The sequence below is a fragment of the Rhamphochromis longiceps genome, linkage group LG7 (genome assembly GCF_057381845.1).
Source record: "Rhamphochromis longiceps isolate RC_006_pf linkage group LG7, R_longiceps_female_GT1.1, whole genome shotgun sequence".
NCBI classification, from domain to species: Eukaryota; Metazoa; Chordata; class Actinopteri; order Cichliformes; family Cichlidae; genus Rhamphochromis; species Rhamphochromis longiceps.
Genome location: NC_140563.1, coordinates 7277779 through 7297751, shown reverse-complemented (window position 1 = coordinate 7297751; position 19973 = coordinate 7277779). Strand labels below are relative to the sequence as shown.

At 40.9% G+C, this 19973-nt stretch overlaps 2 protein-coding genes across 3 annotated transcripts; one reads left to right on the top strand and one right to left on the bottom strand.

The window, feature by feature from the left end:
- The first annotated feature begins 432 nt into the window (after nt 1-432).
- Nucleotides 433-8843, top strand: rag1 (recombination activating 1). 2 transcript variants are annotated; one of them, XM_085411840.1, is made up of 4 exons: nt 433-571; nt 1619-1957; nt 2046-3169; nt 5594-8843. In XM_085411840.1, exons 2-4 carry the CDS (start codon nt 1641-1643, stop codon nt 7339-7341), a joined length of 3189 nt encoding a protein of 1062 aa, XP_085267966.1. In that variant the 5' UTR covers nt 433-571; nt 1619-1640; the 3' UTR covers nt 7342-8843. The 2 variants fall into 2 exon arrangements, with proteins under 2 accessions (XP_085267966.1, XP_085267965.1); XM_085411839.1 differs by lacking the exon at nt 433-571 and adding an exon at nt 651-772.
- Nucleotides 8844-10352: 1509 nt separating this feature from the next.
- Nucleotides 10353-11954, bottom strand: rag2 (recombination activating gene 2). Its single transcript, XM_085411041.1, has one exon. It carries the CDS (start codon nt 11952-11954, stop codon nt 10353-10355), a length of 1602 nt encoding a protein of 533 aa, XP_085267167.1.
- Between the last annotated feature and the right edge of the window lie 8019 nt (nt 11955-19973).

Genomic DNA, 19973 nt, shown 5'->3' with positions numbered 1-19973 from the left:
CTTGATTATTCAGATATTTATGCTGTTAAAATCCCCCACCATTATTCAGTTTTGTTTTTAATCTTGACCACTTATCCTGTGATCTGCTACGTCTCTGCACTTTCAGCCTTTTCAAAGGTTTAACAGTATTGCTCTTTCTGTCACAGTGAGGCCACCTGGATGAAGATAGCTAGACATGCAAGTGTGTCTAGCTGAGGATAAGTGTGGTGTGGTAAAAAGTTGTTTGTTTTGGGGGTATGCTGTTGGATTCTCAGCATGCACATGTTACAACTGTTCTTTGGGGTTGACCTTGTTTTTTTTTTCTTTCCTCAGCTGCCTCGATCAGGTGGCAGTGGTTGACTGTTGGGATTCCACCAAAGGATGGGTATAAATATGAGGCCCAATGAGACAGTCAGGAGCATTCCCACTTTATGGAGCCACGACTCCTGGTAACAGAAGCTTCAAGCTGTGACTGGCTCAAACGTATACAGTATATGTAGGGTGTAAGGGCCTAGCTCCAGGGCTTTCCTTGTGCTCCCATGCAGAGAGGAGCCCCCAAGGGAGCTGACGCCAGCTGAGACTGAAAAACAAGGTAAGAGCCCAGCTGACACACATGCACACAGGCTCAGCTGTTTGTCTCAAAGGGGAGTTCAGCATGAGAAGTACACAGAGAGAGAGCTGAGAAAATAAGGAGACTGACAGATTTGAGCCTCCAAGGATGAAAATGTAGTGAGATCATTGAAAGATGGATAGACAGAAGATTCAACTGTGTGAATGCTGTAGGTGTGAAATGGTAAGAGCAAAGATTGAACTATTAGTTTCTAAGATTGTTTGACTGCTTTATTGTCAGAACTGGTAATAGAACCTAGATAGTATGGGAGAAGATGAAATAGGGCCCATCAGTGTAGCACCGTCATTGATCTTACCTGTGCTGTATCATAAGAGCATTTGGCTGCTGAAATTGAACAATCTTGTGTTTGGAATAATTCTTTATGATGTTTATTCAATATGATGGTTTCTCATCTTCTTTTGCATCTGGTTTGGTCAATATCTATGTAATATGTAATAAGTTTGCTGTGTTTCCGATTTTTCCTTGCATTAAAAGTGCCAGTTGGAAGCTTTCAGGGCTCCAGCTCTCCTGCCAGCCAAGAAAACAACTAATATAAATGATTGACAACCTTGCTGGGATAAGGTTTCCCATTTAGCAAACTTGCTGTGTCAAAGAAAAAAAAAGTCACAGTAGCTTACTGAGTGATGGGCTTGAAGATGAGTGAAATGAGGATTTTGGTGTTGTATCGATCCCCTAGTGCTTGTCTCATGCATTTTACACAAGATCTAAATGCCACTTATGGTATAATACAGCAGTCTAGGTCAAGGTTTGCTCTTCTCTATTCAGTGGGAATTTCAGGGTGTTATGAGCATAAATTCAGCAGGAATCAAGTAAAGCTTTTGGATTGTGTCATGGTCTCAATACTGAGAAGACACTACTGGCTCAACCATCCCTGTGAGGATTTTTAACCTTCAAACCTTTTCTCAATATCTATCATCTTATACTACAGATGGCTGAAATTGTTTTTCATGCTTTTGCAGTATATCAAATGACCTCCTCATCTCTTCTCTCCTCTCCTTGCCTCTCCAGCACCTAAGCTCTACATCTCATCATGGCAGCAGAAAGCCTGGAGACAGATGGTCCCAGATCATCCATGCCGCCAGAGCTCCACCATCCCCACTCTGAGTATTCTCAGTGGAAGTTCAAACTCTTCAGGGTGAAGTCCATGGAGAAAGCCCCTCTGCCCAGTGAAACACGGCCTGAGATTTCACCTACGGCAGCTCCAAATATAGAAATAGATCATGCTGTGGGTCCAGGGAGTGTTATGAAATTATGCCTAGGAGGAAAAAGCAAGGAAAATGTGGAGGGCCCTGGCAGGAGAGTAGATGTGAAGCTACAGGAGATGGAAACCCACATGGACCACCTCAGGTAATCAAATTGTTACATTTTGTGAATGATGCTATGTTATATTCATTTGTTTCTAAGGATCTGACACTATTTCCCTGGCTCTTTATAGGGGTTTGTGTCGTGTCTGTGGAATGGTTCTGAGGAAAGTCAAAGGACCAGTGCACGATGTTCATGGAGATCTGGATGAGGTGAGCAAGTGTGCCTTGCGTAAAATGGGCTGCAAGTTCCCAAGCTGGCCAGAAGTCATCCTTAAAGTCTTCAAAGTGGACGTGACAGAGGACACAGAATCTGTCCACCCCCTTTCCTTCTGCCACCGCTGCTGGATGGTTGCCATTCGAGGTGGGGGGGTCTGCAGCTTCACCAGAACAAGAGTGCCTGAGTGGAAACCTCACTCTTCCCTGTGCCACCTCTGCTACCCCAAAAAAACATCATTCCAGAGGACTGGAAGGAAGAGGAGGAAAGTCCTTCCAAGAGCACAGAGCCTGGCAAAAAGGACCAGATGGGACTGCGACGCCATCGCTGTTGGTGAGAGGAGAGTTCTGAGACCATTTGGAGACCGTCATGGTCCTGCTCTCAGGGCCTGGAAGAAGTTCAGCATCCAGAGAGAGCAGTGGGTGAGGAACATTACACGCTGCCAGAAAGATCACCTGAGCACCAAGCTGCTCTCTGAGAAGCTCCCTGTGGACTTTGTTGCATCGTTCACCTGCCTAGTGTGTGACCACCTGCTCTCTGATCCAGTTCAGTCCACCTGTGGGCACCTCTTCTGCCGTGGCTGCATTGTAAAATTTACCCACGTTCTAGGACCTCACTGCCCTGCCTGCAACTCGCCCTGTACACCCGATAATCTCACCTCACCTGCCAAAGTCTTTTCATCTGCCCTCCATTCCCTACCTCTGCTCTGCCCCAGTGAGGGATGTCGTGAGCAAGTGAGGCTGGACTCATTTAAGGCTCACTGTCTGAGCCACGAGCTGAAGGAAAATGAAAACCTGAGTCTGTCAGAACTTGATAACTTCCTACTAACCAATAAAGGGGGAAGACCTCGCCAGCACTTGCTCTCGCTAACCCGTCGTGCCCAGAAGCATCGACTGAGGGATCTGAAGAACCAGGTGAAGGTGTTTGCAGACAAAGAGGAAGGTGGTGATCTGAAGTCTGTGTGTTTGACGCTGTTTCTGCTTGCACTGAGATCTGGGAATGAACACCGTCAGGCAGATGAGCTAGAGGCCATGATGCAAGGTAAGAGGCTATTATAAGGGTTTATGTTCAATCAACACAGCCCTCCGTGGCAAAGAAAGGGGGATACAAACAAATGAAAATCATGATAGTGTTTGCTCATTAATATTTCCACCTACCCCCGAGGAATACAGTCATCTCATGAATAACAATGAAGAAAAGTCCAATATTCAGGAGACATAAGAAAGCTTTCTGTGATTTTGATTGAAAAGCATTTAATTATTGTCCATTTCTGTCTATTGAACCACTGCTGCTGCACATTCAACCCCTCCCTGATTTTCTCCCACTTTCACTCATCTTGTCTGTCAGTCTCTCATTCTCACACTCCCTTTAATGCACAATAACAACTCTTGTGAAGGGGCTGTTAGAATCAAAACAACATCAGCAGCTCTTGTATCTGCAAATTACACAGACAGCACCATCCTCCTCTCTGGGGAATAGAAGGCAGCTGGTGTCTGTTTTCATCTACAGCCAATACATCACTATTGCCAGCTTCACTGATTCACCCTCTGTCCCCTTATAACATTTGAAATTTAGGAAATATTGGATTTTGTAATCAGCGGTTTGTGGGCTTTTGACAATGAGGCATTCACATTTGGGTGTGAAATTTACGCTTCTGTCTGTCTCATTGTAGAAATTACTCCAAATGTGGGATATCAAATGAGGAAATTTTAGATACTGCAGTATTTTCAAAGCACTAGAAATAGGCTTCTGTGGGTTGGTATTACAGTGGGGCAAAAAAGTATTTAGTCAGCCACCGATTGTGCAAGTTCCCCCACCTAAAATGATGACAGAGGTCAGTAATTTGCACCAGAGGTACACTTCAACTGTGAGAGACAGAATGTGAAAAAAAAATCCATGAATCCACATGGTAGGATTTGTAAAGAATTTATTCGTAAATCAGGGTGGAAAATAAGTATTTGGTCAATAACAAAAATACAACTCAATACTTTGTAACATAACCTTTGTTGGCAATAACAGAGGTCAAACGTTTACTATAGGTCTTTACCAGGTTTGCACACACAGTAGCTGGTATTTTGGCCCATTCCTCCATGCAGATCTTCTCGAGAGCAGTGATGTTTTGGGGCTGTCGCCGAGCAACACGGACTTTCAACTCCCGCCACAGATTTTCTATGGGGTTGAGGTCTGGAGACTGGCTAGGCCACTCCAGGACTTTCAAATGCTTCTTACTCCTTTGTTGCCCGGGCGGTGTGTTGTGGATCATTGTCATGTTGGAAGACCCAGCCTCGTTTCATCTTCAAAGTTCTCACTGATGGAAGGAGGTTTTGGCTCAAAATCTCACGATACATGGCCCCATTCATTCTGTCCTTAACACGGATCAGTCGTCCTGTCCCCTTGGCAGAAAAACAGCCCCATAGCATGATGTTTCCACCCCGATGCTTCACAGTAGGTATGGTGTTCTTGGGATGCAACTCAGTATTCTTCTTCCTCCAAACACGACGAGTTGAGTTTATACCAAAAAGTTCTACTTTGGTTTCATCTGACCACATGACATTCTCCCAATCCTCTGCTGTATCATCCATGTGCTCTCTGGCAAACTTCAGACGGGCCTGGACATGCACTGGCTTCAGCAGCGGAACACGTCTGGCACTGCGGGATTTGATTCCCTGCCGTTGTAGTGTGTTACTGATGGTGACCTTTGTTACTTTGGTCCCAGCTCTCTGCAGGTCATTCACCAGGTCCCCCCGTGTGGTTCTGGGATCTTTGCTCACCGTTCTCATGATCATTTTGACCCCACGGGATGAGATCTTGCGTGGAGCCCCAGATCGAGGGAGATTATCAGTGGTCTTGTATGTCTTCCATTTTCTGATGATTGCTCCCACAGTTGATTTTTTCACACCAAGCTGCTTGCCTATTGTAGATTCACTCTTCCCAGTCTGGTGCAGGTCTACAATACTTTTCCTGGTGTCCTTCGAAAGCTCTTTGGTCTTGGCCATGGCGGAGTTTGGAGTCTGACTGTTTGAGGCTGTGGACAGGTGTCTTTTATACAGATGATGAGTTCAAACAGGTACCATTCATACAGGTAACGGGTGGGGGACAGAAAAGCTTCTTACAGAAGACGTTACAGGTCTGTGAGAGCCAGAGATTTTCCTTGTTTGAGGTGACCAAATACTTATTTTCCACCCTGATTTACGAATAAATTCTTTACAAATCCTACCATGTGGATTCATGGATTTTTTTTTCACATTCTGTCTCTCACAGTTGAAGTGTACCTCTGGTGCAAATTACTGACCTCTGTCATCATTTTAAGTGGGGGAACTTGCACAATCGGTGGCTGACTAAATACTTTTTTGCCCCACTGTAAATAATTCTCTTCATGTGTCAATCCTTTCTTTTTATGTTGAGACTGTGCCTCTTTCTGTCTCTCTCTGAAACTTTATCTCCTCTCATTTTCTCTCTCTGCAGGCAGAGGCTTTGGGTTGAGTCCTGCTGTGTGCCTGGCCATTCGGGTCAACACATTCCTGAGCTGCAGTCAATATCATAAGATGTATCGGACTGTCAAAGCCACAAGTGGCCGCCAGATCTTTCAGCCCTTGCACACTCTTCGAGCTGCAGAGAAGGAGCTTCTCCCTGGTTTTCACCAGTTTGAATGGCAGCCAGCTCTCAAAAACGTGTCCCCATCCTATAATGTTGGCATTATTAATGGGCTCTCTGGATGGTCTTCCTCAGTGGATGACGTCCCAGCTGACACTATCACTCGGCGCTTTCGGTACGATGTGGCACTTGTGTCTGCCTTAAAGGATCTGGAGGAGGACATCATGGAGGGGCTGAGGGAGAGTGGGATGGAAGACAGTGCCTGCACATCAGGTTTTAGTGTCATGATCAAGGAATGTTGCGATGGCATGGGTGATGTCAGCGAGAAGCATGGCGGGGGACCAGTTGTTCCTGAGAAGGCTGTTCGTTTTTCTTTCACTGTTATGTCTGTCTCTGTCCTGGCAGACGATGAGGAGGAGGAGGTTACCATTTTTACCGAGCCAAAGCCAAATTCAGAATTGTCCTGTAAGCCTCTGTGCCTGATGTTTGTGGATGAGTCAGACCATGAGACACTCACAGCTGTCCTGGGGCCTATAGTTGCAGAACGTAATGCAATGAAAGAAAGCAGACTTATCCTGTCCATGGGTGGTCTGCCTCGATCCTTTCGCTTCCACTTCAGGGGCACGGGATATGATGAGAAGATGGTGCGTGAGATGGAGGGGCTGGAGGCCTCTGGGTCCACGTACGTCTGCACTCTATGTGACTCCAGTCGTGCAGAGGCCTCTCAAAACATGGTGCTGCACTCCATCACCCGCAGTCACGAAGAGAACCTAGAACGCTATGAAATATGGAGAACCAACCCCTTTTCTGAGTCAGTAGATGAGCTGCGTGATAGAGTCAAAGGTGTGTCTGCAAAGCCCTTCTTGGAGACGCAGCCAACGCTAGATGCATTGCACTGTGACATCGGCAATGCTACTGAATTCTACAAGATCTTCCAGGATGAGATCGGAGAGGTGTATAAAAAGGCCAACCCCAGCCGGGAGGAACGGCGCAGCTGGAGGGCGGCCTTAGATAAACAGCTGAGGAAGCAGATGAAGCTTAAACCAGTAATGAGGATGAATGGGAACTACGCCCGCAGACTAATGACCCAGGAGGCTGTGGACGTGGTGTGTGAGCTGGTGCCCTCAGAAGAGAGAAGAGAGGCCCTGAGGGAGCTTATCAAACTCTACCTCCAAATGAAACCTGTGTGGCGTGCCACCTGCCCAGCCAAGGAATGCCCTGACCAGCTATGCCGCTACAGTTTTAACTCTCAGCGCTTTGCTGACCTCCTCTCCACTACCTTCAAATATAGGTACAATGGAAAGATAACAAATTATCTGCACAAGACCCTAGCCCACGTACCTGAAATTATAGAGAGAGACGGATCCATAGGAGCCTGGGCCAGCGAGGGGAACGAGTCAGCAAACAAGCTCTTCAGGCGTTTTCGCAAGATGAATGCACGCCAGTCTAAGACCTTTGAACTGGAGGACGTGCTGAAACACCACTGGCTGTACACGTCCAAGTACTTGCAGAAGTTTATGGAAGCTCACAAGGACTCTGCAAAGGCTCTACAGGCTACCATTGACCCAGTAGAGATCCAGGATGATGATGAAATGTCTTTGGAAGTTCCTGATTTTTGAATTTTCCATAACTATTAACATTTGATTGATTTCTAGAGAATTGTACCATTGGTCAGTTATCTCTACATGGAAGTATTTTGACTTTCCAGAAAGCGAAGTCAGTCTCATTCTGCTTTGGGCAAGAGGCCAAACACATTTTATGTTGTTTTTAGTTTTTATATTTTGGAACTCAGATGCTTGTGTGTTGTTAGATATTACAAACAGATTTTGCTTGAATAGCCAGTGTTTTGCACCTGAACCCATAAATGAAGATTATTTTATGGAAAACAATGCTATTTTACACTTTTGATGTTTGTTTTTCTTTCTTTAAACATTTATTTGACTTCGAATTGCTTTGTTAACTGTTAGTTACTACACCACAAAGATGTGACGGCAGAGGCAACACATTTTTTTTCATACTCCTTTTCCTTTTTTTGGTTTATAAATCGACACCATCTGTGAAAAATGGTGCATTTTATTGTATTGCAAGGATATGACACATTTATGCATTTATATAGAGAGGATATTTATGGAAACAGATGAAAGCGCTGTAAGTCATAGAGAGAAATCGTGTTAAAAAGACCACATTTGTGGCCACTGTATTAATATATCATTTTAGCAGGAGCAAAATGCAATCACAGAGACCCAAATGTTCTTTGTTTCATGAGTGCCCTCTGAAAAAGATGACTTTAGTGCTTTATCGTGGGATCCCTGTGGGGCAGAATAGATGCCAGGTCACTTTGAACCAATTTTTATCTCGTTTACTTTTTGCACAGTGGAGGATAGATGATACTTATTTAAATTCTTCTCATAAAATAAAACATATACTGACCTTTTTGTTGATATCATAAAAATACAGTATGGTCCATTACGGTGCCTAATACCCCATGGACTCTCTAGCAGGCAGGGATTTTTCTTAAGTTCTATATATAACCTGGCTCTTTTTCTCAGCTGATATATCTTCACAGCTTCAGTCGTCAGGGGAGAGCGATGGGTGAGAGCCAGAGAGACCTGATGTAAACTGAATTGTTGGCAACTTTATTTGTTTGATTGATTGATTATATTGTCTTTTTCTGCCCTCACCATTTTGAATTGTGACAGGCAATTTTGTTTTCTTACTTGATTGAATGTTTGATTTTATTTTACTGTCATAAATGTAACCATATGACAGCTATGAAATATCCACATTTCATTGGATACTTGTCACAGTGCTACCATAACGCCATGTTTTGGAGTGCATTATATAGCAACTTGTCTCATATTTGTTTTTGCCGTAATGAATTGCATTTCCAAAGTAATGGATGATGGATGATTCACAAAATTCTACTTCTGTCATGTTTCACAGTGTATCTCCTCATTTTGGGCTCACATGCATAGACTAAATGTACAGTTTACTGGGACCGCACAATACTTTCTCTGTTCATTCATTTTGCATACACTAAAGTTCCACTACCTACCACTACCTTCAAATTATGTTATGCTGTATTTACTTATTTCTTATGTATTGTCATTGAATCAGACAACTTACCATCCTTTTGTGAAGTTTGTACTTTTTGTCTCTGTTTACATCAGATAATAAATAAAAACTGAAGAATTGTGATTCTTGTTTGCTTAAATTATTATTATTTTTGTATTTAATTTAATTTTGCATTAGTAACACAGAATTCAGCTGTAAAGTGTTAATAAAAAAACAAAACAAAATAACAATGATCTTTTAGAAAACATTACAACAAACTAGATGCAGACCTGAATGCAGAGAATATGGAAGCACTTTAAAAACTAAAGAAATTCAGTTGATTCAATATATATATATAGCTTAGACCATTTAACTGTTCACAGTTCTGATTACGTATTGTTTATCAATATCATATTTATGCTCATGTTTATATTACTCTGAAATCAATTTAGTATACTTACTTAATACCTACTTAATACCGAAAGCTGGAGTTAGTAGTCAGTATATTCCTCAAGAGAATGACAAATAACTGAAACTCACATATAACTGGATCATTTGATATAAAATGTACCAGGACAACAGTTCACATTTGATCCCTCAAAATTAGCTAGTATGCTTTGTACAGTAACTTTGTGTGTTTAATAAGATATTTAAAATTTTTACCTTCATACTATGAATATTTTCAGAGTTACAGGGCCTTAAAGTACCAAAAGGTGGGCTAAAATTTTGAGCTTTTTAATTCCCATTATGTTTTCTATAATTGATAAGACCTTGTAAACCTGTCAAGTACAAGAATTCGGATTGAGAAACATTAAATTGGTACAATAGCTCAAATATGCTGGAGAATATAATGCAGTAATTCAAAAAATAATAAGTAAAATTTTAGACTCATACCTCCATAGTGTGACTACCTGTAACTGTGAAAATTTGCATGCCTTCATTAAACATGCTAAATTTATTGTATAGGAAATTTAAAACAGGGTCATTAATAACAGCATCAGGTGGGAGACACCGACTGTTTTAAACTGATAGGCTAATTAGAGTATGTCTTTTTAAGATAACAATACACCACTGTGAGGACACAAAATTACAGACTGAAAATCACAAATTTTATTAAGGATTTATCAGTTTTATTGTACAAAACACTGCAATAACAATTCAGTTCCATCTGCATCAGAAAGTGGGTCTGTGGTACTTAAAACGTACGTATGAAAGAAAGAAACAAACAGAATGAACCTTTTCACAGCTGATAAAGAGTAAAACTGCATTTTTGTTGCACAATGTGAAATAACAACAGAAACATTCAATAATAAAAGGAAATGTTGCAAATCTTCACAAACTGTAAACTGTTAATTTAACTCAAAATAAATCAAGTAGGTGTGAGTGTTTGTCTGTTAGTTCAATAGTCATGTGATCTAACTTAAACTTGGCTTGTGACTCTATTACGTTCAGTGAGCACTTCAAGGTAGTTTGAGGGATTTTCTCGATTTGGTTTATTAGATTACTGTTAGGGTGGAAAAAACATCCTAAGCATACAAAGTTTTCTTAACAGGCACACATCATATGAAAATCTGAGTCAGTCAAACAGCCGTCTGAAAAAGCTTTTTTTGGCAGGGGACATCTTGATTGTCAGAGGTCTTTTTTTGTCTTTAGCTTTCATGGTGATGCGCTTCAGTGGTATAATATGTCGAGGTGGGGTCATCTCCTGGTAGGGCAGGCCTCCGTGGTCCAAGCAGAAGTACTTCTTGTTGCCTTGAGAGAGTTTCAGCAGCAGGGTCTCAGACAGCTCCATGCACTTGGCGTGCACCCAGTGGCCCCCTTCCCCTCTGGAGCAAAAGATCATGGCTGGTCGGTGGAGCTCTGTGGAGTAGTATGGCTCCCATGTGTTGGGATCCAACTGACAGCCAAGGCAGCATTTTATCCAGTAACCTGTTTGTGATTCATCCTCTTCATCCTCTTCATTGTAAGCCTCCCCTTCTCCGTCGCTGCTGCCATCCAACTCATGTGGTTCACGGCCGAAGTAGAGCTCCTCAGAATCTTCAAGAGGAGTGGAGTCATCATAATCCGTTGACTCCTGGCTGCAGGCAAGGGTTCCATCTTCCTCTCTGGTCTCTCCCTCTGTCTGGAAGTTCACCTGGTAGAAGTAATGCATATCTTGTTGGGATGGCCTTCCCTCTGTGGGCACAGCTAGTAGGATGCCTCCCTCTCCAGAGCTGCCACCAAACCAAGTGCGACTATGGATGATATCTGGGGTCCACTTGGGTGTTTCTACGGGGTCAAAGTGGATTCCTTTCTCATCTAGAATCACAGTAGTGCACTCCATCCGCTTTTGTGAGTCTGACTGATATCCACCTAAGATGATGTATCTATGAGTGGGTCCCGTACGTGTAAAGATGGCACTAGAGATAGATAAACCATTGTCTAGGGTTTCACAGGAAAGCAACGGGCTGCCTTGCAAAAGCTCAACATGCAGGCAAAACAGACGCGGTGGACGTGAGTCTGAGGCTAGTGAGTGGCCTCCAATGAAGTAGACACAGTCTTCTCTAGCAAGGGCCAGATGGAAAGACTGTCCATCACTAAGCTCAGGTAAAGTGTGAGCAGAGCAGCAGCCAAACTCCAGGTCAAAGAGGAACACCTGAGGTGGACAGTCTACAACACTGTTCCAGCTCTCCGTGGTCCTCTCTCCTGAGGGCATGTAGGACCTACCCCCAAACAACACACAAGCTGTCTTCCCACGACTTTGGACCATGCTCATTGTGTGGCCATATCGAGGTCCTGGCACTTCTGCCACTAGCTCTTTCTCTTTGCAGCAGAGCGTTAATTTACGATTGCAGCCACGACTATCCATGGTCAACAGGTACAAGCTTGATGAGATCTCATTATTTGGAGTGCGACCACCGTGGATGAGGTAACTCTCTGGAAGCCCATCATAGGGGTCGAGGCGGCAAACAGCTGGGCAGCGTAATGGGGGCAGGTAGCACGAGTCATTAGAGAACGAGATGGCTCTCAGCTTCATCTCGCCATGTTTAAACCGTACACCAAATACTCCTGTTGGACACGAGCGCTTAGGCCAACCCTTCTGGCCAAACAGCAGAACTTCACCATCCAGCTGCAGCAGAGAGCAGCCGGGCTGCAGAAGGCCTGCACAGTTCACTGGAGTTAATGGCTGCAGGGTCATTTTCTGGCAGGTGTCTGTGTCAAAACAGCAATGAAAGACACAAACACAATGTGTAAGTCAGCTGTTGTTTGTGTTCATTCAGATGGTTGTAATTGTTCTTCCTGTTTATGAAAGTAACGTGTAGACGAGCACAGCTTAGGTAATCATAATATGCACTACAGGCACTAAAATGTAGCATAGGGTCAATTATTTAGCCTTTTTACGAAAATCATGGCATATTTAATAGCTACCAACACTTAAATAGTGACCAGATACATAAAACAAAAGATATTATTGGAGTAATAATTATAAAAGATAAGTTGTAAGAGGACTCATAATATCAGTATTATACAGTTGCAGTGTAAATTATTACCATTAAAAGTGCTACTACATTTGATGTCTTCTAAGCCACTACCAATTTTAGCTCGCAAACTAAAGCAGCACTGCATTTTCTACAATCCTTTAACCATCTGCAAAAAATAGTAAAGAAAAAAAAATTCCTCATGCATCAAGTTCACATTTAAGTTTGAAAAAGTGAGAAGGTGATTTACTGAGAATGTTTCTAAGAATCTTTTTAAAGTGTTGTCTGTAGTGTGAACATGATGAGCAAAGAGACCTTGAGTTTGGCATTGCAAGAGCACAGCTTTACTCAAAGAGAGAGAGAGAACTTGTTATTCTTCCATTAATGTAGAATGGATTTTAGTTTGCTTACCTTTGAGCCAGTGGCAGGATGCAGTGCTTGAATTTTCAGTGAATCTTATGATCACCAAGATGAAGTTAAAGTACTCTTTATGTAGCTGAACCTTGACAAAGGCAGACAGTGGTAGCGTTTGTGAAGCTTCGTTGACTCACAGACACTTCCAGATCTTGAGGTTAACAGTCTGTGACTGCTGCACACTGGCAGGTGTGATGCCTGAATGCTTTTAGCGAGACACTTCAGTGATATCAATGTAAAATCACCTTTGCAAAACCTTGGAAAATGCATAACTGTCTGCTATATGCAATTTGTGTCGCTTTCTTAATACATTTTTCACATTTTAGATCCAAAAGAATGGGGAACTCCTTCATTTGCTCTTTTTTTCACCATTTTCTTTAAGGAGATTTTTACACTAATTAAGAAGTTGTGTTGCAAACCTTGCTTTAATTAAGTGATAAAGACAAGATAAATCTTTAAACCTAGAATGGGCAACCTGACCTATACTGAGGAAATAAATGAATAAATAAATAAATAAATTAGATTTGCTCTCCCCTAGCTGGAAAACAAGCATCATTATATGTTTGAATTTTACTATCTTGACAAGACACGCCTCATTTTTTTTTTCTTTTTTAATTTGGAGGATCGAAGTAGGCATCGCAAATATATGGAAAACCACTACATGTGTGCCATCTGTGGTGTAACATCTGTGACACACCCATCTGAGAAGAGACTCCCTAAAGAAACACACTGACCGACATGTGAAATAAAAGTTTAAATAACACAGTTTGAAATAATAGAGCTTGCCACCATGTTATCTTAATTACTGTAATTACTGAAGCAGATGCAAGCATTCAGTTAATTGCACTTAGACAAATCAAAAGTTTATTAATATGCTTCCAAGATTAACTAGGAAATTAATCCAGGAAATTGCAGATTACTTAAAATTTTATGATTATTGAACTGTGCAGTCCTAAAATAACGTATTACAATAACCAAAGTAGTTGAAATAGTCAGATAGTTAACTTGACATACGTGACTGAAAATAGCAGTTTTCTCACTTGTTTGTTCTACCAAAGCTTGAAAAACAGATCAAAGAACACTGTTAAACCCTTTACTTATTTATTATTTTAACTACAGAGAAGGTTGCTTAAAAAATGTTGTTGGCAGATATGTGTGCTTTTGTTACACTGGTATAGCATTTACAGCTCGACAACCAACATAATTAAAGCTTGTCCCCTGTGTTTTTCTTACACTTGTTACACACCAAACCTCTTAATTTTGTTATGGTTATGGCAAACCTTATTTACTACATAAAAAATGATAGAATCCTTCAAATATTAAGAGACTGCTGCAGGTTTGTTTACACACTCACCTTGCATATTTGAACATTTTGCTATACGTTTCTGTCTGCCTTGCACACATGCCATATAAATCAAGAGCTTCACTGGACACGTAACAAAATAACTCCTAAACCATGACCTTAAAAATCATTTCATGGCAAAGCTATTCATTTCACTGAACTTCTTGACATTTCCATTCACTGGTGAATGACATGCCAAGAATATGAGCCATTGTTTCACACAGTAGAATGAACCTGATGCATTAGCCTGCTATGAGACTGCTTCATGAGTGGGAGGTTAAGGAAAAGAGAAACAAAACATTCATCCTTCAGCAATGTTGAAGCATCATAGCATCTGGTTCAGTATAAAATTCTTTGCACATGCCTCTGTTTTAAAAATTTGACCTACTGTAGGTAAAAGCAGATTCTTTATGTGAGTGACAAACACATGCCTAAACGCCTAGAGAAAAACCGAGCTGGAAGCAGATGTCTCCTCCTCTCATTAGCATAATGTTTTTGTGCACCGAGTGGCTGAGAGAAAACTTGAGGAGTGTGCAAAACAAAGGCAGAAACCACAAGTGCCTGGAAGACCGTTACAGCTTGAAAACACAACACAGCAGAGCACCTGTGTGTCTAAACTGATGCTTACAGGGCTGAGTGGAAGCGAAAAGAATCTACTTTCATAACTAGAGACGATATAATACAATCAAATGTCAGTGGGATATGCAAATTGTTTTTTCCCCTCTTTTTTTTCAGAACTGTTCCATCTGTATGAATCCAGCCTTGGAAAAATAAACTTCTTTTTTTTTGTTACCTGAAGGCATTCACACATACCAGTGTTGAAAAGCCTGCCTGCTATGTAACCACAGCTGGGATGGTGCAGAGAGTGTGTAGGAGGCACAGCAGTGTGTGGCAGACCCCAGGCCATGCAAGGATTTTGTGCATAATTGATAGAACAAAGTAATTAGAATCTATGCTAGCACCTGTTTTTGTCCCTTGTAATGTATCACTACCTGACTGTTGCTACCCTGAAGTGCGGTTTTGATGGATGGCGCGGTGACAGCTCTGATGTTCTGATGATCACTGTGCAGTGGTGTTTATCACTATTTAATGTTACAGTAATTGCTCCCCTTGTGGTGATTGGTGGGCTACTGAGTGCTGGCGGTACTTCCACTTGAGTCTGTGGTATGGTGGTTATCATCTTGCGTTAGGTAAAGCGTAAACATCACAGATCAATCTTGAAATTCGAAACTTTTGTTTTCACACAGCCGGCTTCTGCTCAGTTTCAAGTGGCAGCCTCAGGGGCTGAAAAATAAAGCCTATATGCAAGTGCCAAAAGTGAGTCAGTCCGCACATACTGCCACGTCAAAATGTCTAACTGTGCAGCCGAAATAAGCAGCTTTACAGGCTGGTACAGAAAAATACTACCTACTCCATAGGGGACATTTTCCCTTTCCATGGGGTGATTTTTTTTTTCAAAAATTCAAATGTTTTAAAGAGTATTAAAACGTCGTTGTGCAGCTGTGTGTGAAACCTGGGAGAAGGTTGTTTTTTTTATGAGAGTGCGCAGTTTCATTAGTTCAGTAAGTGCATTTTGTTTTGAGTCTCATTTTTTGCTCAAAATCAAAAGTTTGCATCCACTTTTGATATCACGGTGATGTGATTTTAGTGACAGTGAAAGACTTCCCAGGTCTAACCAGTGAAATATAATCATGTCAGACTTAAAAGATACTTACTGCAAAAATGACATGGGGGATTCCATGATTTCTGGAAAAGAAAGAAAGAATGAAGGAAAGAAAGAAAACAAAAGAAAACTGAAAAAAAAACAAAACAAAACAAAAAACAAAAACACAAGTCAGTACCATACTGGTCTGATATACCCTGAAGTCTGTAGTCCTGTCAGTTTAACATTTATGAACTATAACTAATCAAGTTCAGGACTTGAAATGATATGCAAATATATTCAAAAAATTCAATTAATGTGCACAGCATTCCATTTTTCACATTTTCCTCTTCAGACACTCACAACCAATTCAAAAAATTCAAATGGTTTTACATGCCAGAATTACATCCCCCTTCCACTCAGTGCCATTTGGCCGGCCATTTAACTTCAATATTTATACATTTTTAAAATGCTGTCAGTTTAAATAAAGAATTAATAAGAATTAATTCCACTACAATAGATTTCTAAGGAAACAGTCTGATTGACGGCAGAGTTTTTCTGGTTTATGCAGAGCATGATCTACAAGGTTTCACTGTCTTTTACCCACATATGAATTTACTGAGATCAACAGTGTGAAAATCCTGACCTCTGTAATCTATTTTATGGCATCATGGACTGTAAGTTTTTAGAATGGTGCATCATTCATCATTTAAGAATGATAGAGTGCAAAGTGGTCAGGTTAGGGATGACTTTTTCACCTTATGTATGGTTTGTCCACTCTATCTGCCCATCACAACAGCTGCTCAATCACTTGCAAAGACAACAAACCATGCACGCAAGATTTCTTCAGAGACTCTTTCATAGCAAACCTTTCTAAATGTAGAATGTGGGAGACAGAAGCCCTGGCCCTTACATGCAGTTCATCAAGTTGAAATAAGAAACTTCAGAACTCCTATTTGTAGGGAATTCTAATGTAGATGATCAGGTTTGTGTTTTACAATTTACTGTGAGTCATAGGAAAAGTCTGAATCAGAATCCTTTTCATTTCTCCTTTATTTAGATTATTTAGATTTCACATGGAAACAACAGTGGTGTAATGGTGGATTAATTTAAAGTTGATTAACATTTAGTATTAATTTACAACCTGCATTAGAAACGCTTGTGTTGTAATATTAGGGTAAGTCCTGATTAAAAGGGCAAATCATAGTCTTTCCCTAACCTTAAAAACATATGATTGTGAAAGAGGTAAGTTGTGACAAGAGCACCGATTAGTATTTTCAGTCTCTTTCTTCTTACATATATGTTAACCATGTACATTGCTTTTGGTTATATTGTGTTTAAAGGTTGTTGCACTACTAACTCAAAAGATCAGTTGATGCAAATCTAAATGCTGTTAAAAGTTACAGATGACTTACTGCATAAGGCTGATGTTTTTAGCCTAATGTGTGGGTCAAAGAACATAAGCCCTGCCTCTTGTCTGGGTATAGTGTACAAGGCACAGTACTTTGACAACAGAGGAGATAGAGCATTGCTTTTAGCGTCCTCATACTCTGCCTTTTGCACTGGAAGACCACAATCAATCCCAATCTTGCTATTTCTGGCTACACTTTTCTAATTCGATGAATTAATGCAATCTCAGCTACATACATTTTTCTAGAAAACATGTTTGATTAAGCAAATGATGACAATATGAGTTAATTTTGCAAGTGATAATGCGAGTCTCTTTCATGCTTAATGTTCCTTTCCTCCAAATCCTTCTTCTTTTGGAATCATGTTCTTGTTATTCTTGGTTCACCAAATGTGCCATTCTTCTGCTGTCCTCTTTCTAAGTGAGTAGCATATTACTGCCTTGGTACACAGTAGAACGCAAACTCAGGGTCTTTATGTAGCCCCTCTGAGCATTTTTAGGTTTGCTTCATTTAGTTGTTTATGGGATGTGACTGTTGAATATGCTGAACAGGCATCCTAAAGCCATGTTTTAAATTGATAAGCTATCTTCTCCTGTTTCTCCCATCCCCCAGGAGGTAAGTGAGTAGACACAAAACTGTTGCCCTGCAACTTAACTTGTTCCCAGATGTGGAGGGATCAAATGACAAAGAAAGAATAGAGCGGTCAGAGCAGAGAAGGGGCTTGATGTGACAGCAGCCAGACAGTTCTGTGGCTGGAACTTGTTGGTGGATCAGGGGGAGATCAATGGCTTGTTGATCCTATGCTGCACCCTCCAACTTGATGGATTGAAGCTTTGAGTAAGAAAACCTCCATAACAGTTTTCGATCACACCAAACCCCCTCATGGATTATCGCCTATTCTCATTCACCAGTCCCTATATCTCTGTCTGTCTCTTCTGGTTTATCTCCACATTCCTCGCAATTGCACTGAGTCTCGATTTTCTTTAAGCAAATGACCAGACTGTTTCAGCACAGGGGAGTTCACTTCAGATGTGTACACTGAAGCATGAACAGGACCTCAGGCAATGCCAGCTATTGATTTTGCCATGATTCTGATTAGAGGGCTCCCTGTTGCAATCAATACCATATATCAGTGGACTCCACAGTAAAACTGATGGCCTTAGATAGTATCCCATATTTGGTTTCCAATTAATTAGGCTGTTGATTATTTTTAGGATTAAAAGGCAGTTGAGTGAGCACAAGATCCCTTAGCATAAAAACAGTTCGGCATGAGAGACTCTCGACTGCCCAAACAAATCAGACACTGGATGTAACGACTACAGTCAATAACACCACTTGATCATCAGGATTAAATTTTATGGGCTGCTAGACGCTGTACACTGGATGATATGAGTAGGGTGAAAAAGGCCTCTCTCATACAGCTTTCACTGAGTGTCTTATTATCTTATATTTTAATGAATAATGGTTCAGCAGGTGACATGTACCAGCTGCAGGAGTCAATGCTACAGAGCTCTCATGCTCTCAATGTATTCATATATATGAAAATTGTGTTAAGGCTTTGTTGTTGCCATAGATTGGCCAGACAACTTCAAACTGATAGCAAGGCAACAGTAACTCAAATAACCACTCATTACAAGCAAAGGTGTGCAGAGGGGCACATCTTGGTTACCTCTGAACACACAACCCATTGAACCTTAAAGCAGATGGGATACAGCAACATAAGATCAACAAGTACCACTCCTGTCAGCTAAGAACACAGCTACATTTCACTCAGGTCACATAAAATTGAACAAAAGATGCACAAAAATGTTGGCTATGTTGATGAGTCCCAGTTTCCTTTGCAACATTTTCAGGCTGTGGTCAGAATATAGCAACATGAGACAAAATACTTGGCCCACAGGTCAGCTTTGGAAAATGTGAAGGAGAATGTAAATTTAGGCCTTTCTTGAAATGTATTTTAATAACTTTCAGAGATTTTCCAGCGTCACTGCTTCAATGGTCATTTATAACACACCAAAGTAATTAAGTAGCAGATAAACAATTAAATGACAGAACAAGTTCTTAGTTTTTCCACTGTCTGTTATAGAAATTTATTTTGATTGACAGGATAGTCTGGACAATGACCATCATTTTAGAACTTCTTCTGTAATTGTAATCTGACTCATGATGTATGGGTTTGACATCTATGTTTTATGTACCTGCAAGCAGCCATCTTCCAAAAGTCTCTTCTAGTAGGATAATGTCACAAAGCTAAAAACATCTCATTGCAGAGTTCATAACGTGTGTGATGTCAACATAATCTCAGAGGAATTTGTCCAGCACCTTGTTCAATCTATTCCATAAAGAATTAAGGCACCATAAGAAACGGTAAAGTAACTGTAAATTACCCTAAATTTAGTTGCAGATATTTTTCATCTTCAGAGAATAAACTGGAATAATTTGGATTTTGTCACATTTCATGTTTTACCCCAGCAATCTTTTAAAAACATGTTAGCATGCTGCTACTGAACATCCTTTGTCTTGTGAAAGACTGGGACTATTAGCGTTTTTGTACAAGACTTAGAGAATTTAAAGAAGTTCTAGAGTTTGTCCTCTTTGTTGTCACAATTCAAGAGGACCGCTGTAAACAGATTCTCTTTTTACACCAGTGTGTTTATTCAAGAACAGAAAGTATTTATGTCTAGACATTTAACACATATTTTTGAAAATGTTATTAAGCAAAGCATTTTATTTAAATAGCACCGTACCATTTTATGCATAATTGAACTAAAGATTGTGTCGATGTCCTGTTGTTAGTGTTAAAGGTACTGCACCACCTATTTTCCATTCTCTCTTCATGTTCTGTCAAAACCTGGCAAAAATCACTGCTTTGAAAGTACATTTTGCTCAAACATATTCAGTATAATGAGCATATATGTGGTTTGATAGTCAC

Bases quoted from the DNA above. Each gene is read 5' to 3' on its own strand.
- rag1 (XM_085411840.1), top strand. From the start codon at position 1,641: ATGGCAGCAGAAAGCCTGGAGACAGATGGTCCCAGATCATCCATGCCG. The intron at 1,958-2,045 runs GTAATCAAATTG...GGCTCTTTATAG, and splicing joins ACCCACATGGACCACCTCAG to GGGTTTGTGTCGTGTCTGTG. The intron at 3,170-5,593 runs GTAAGAGGCTAT...CTCTCTCTGCAG, and splicing joins GCTAGAGGCCATGATGCAAG to GCAGAGGCTTTGGGTTGAGT.
- rag2 (XM_085411041.1), bottom strand. From the start codon at position 11,954: ATGACCCTGCAGCCATTAACTCCAGTGAACTGTGCAGGCCTTCTGCAG.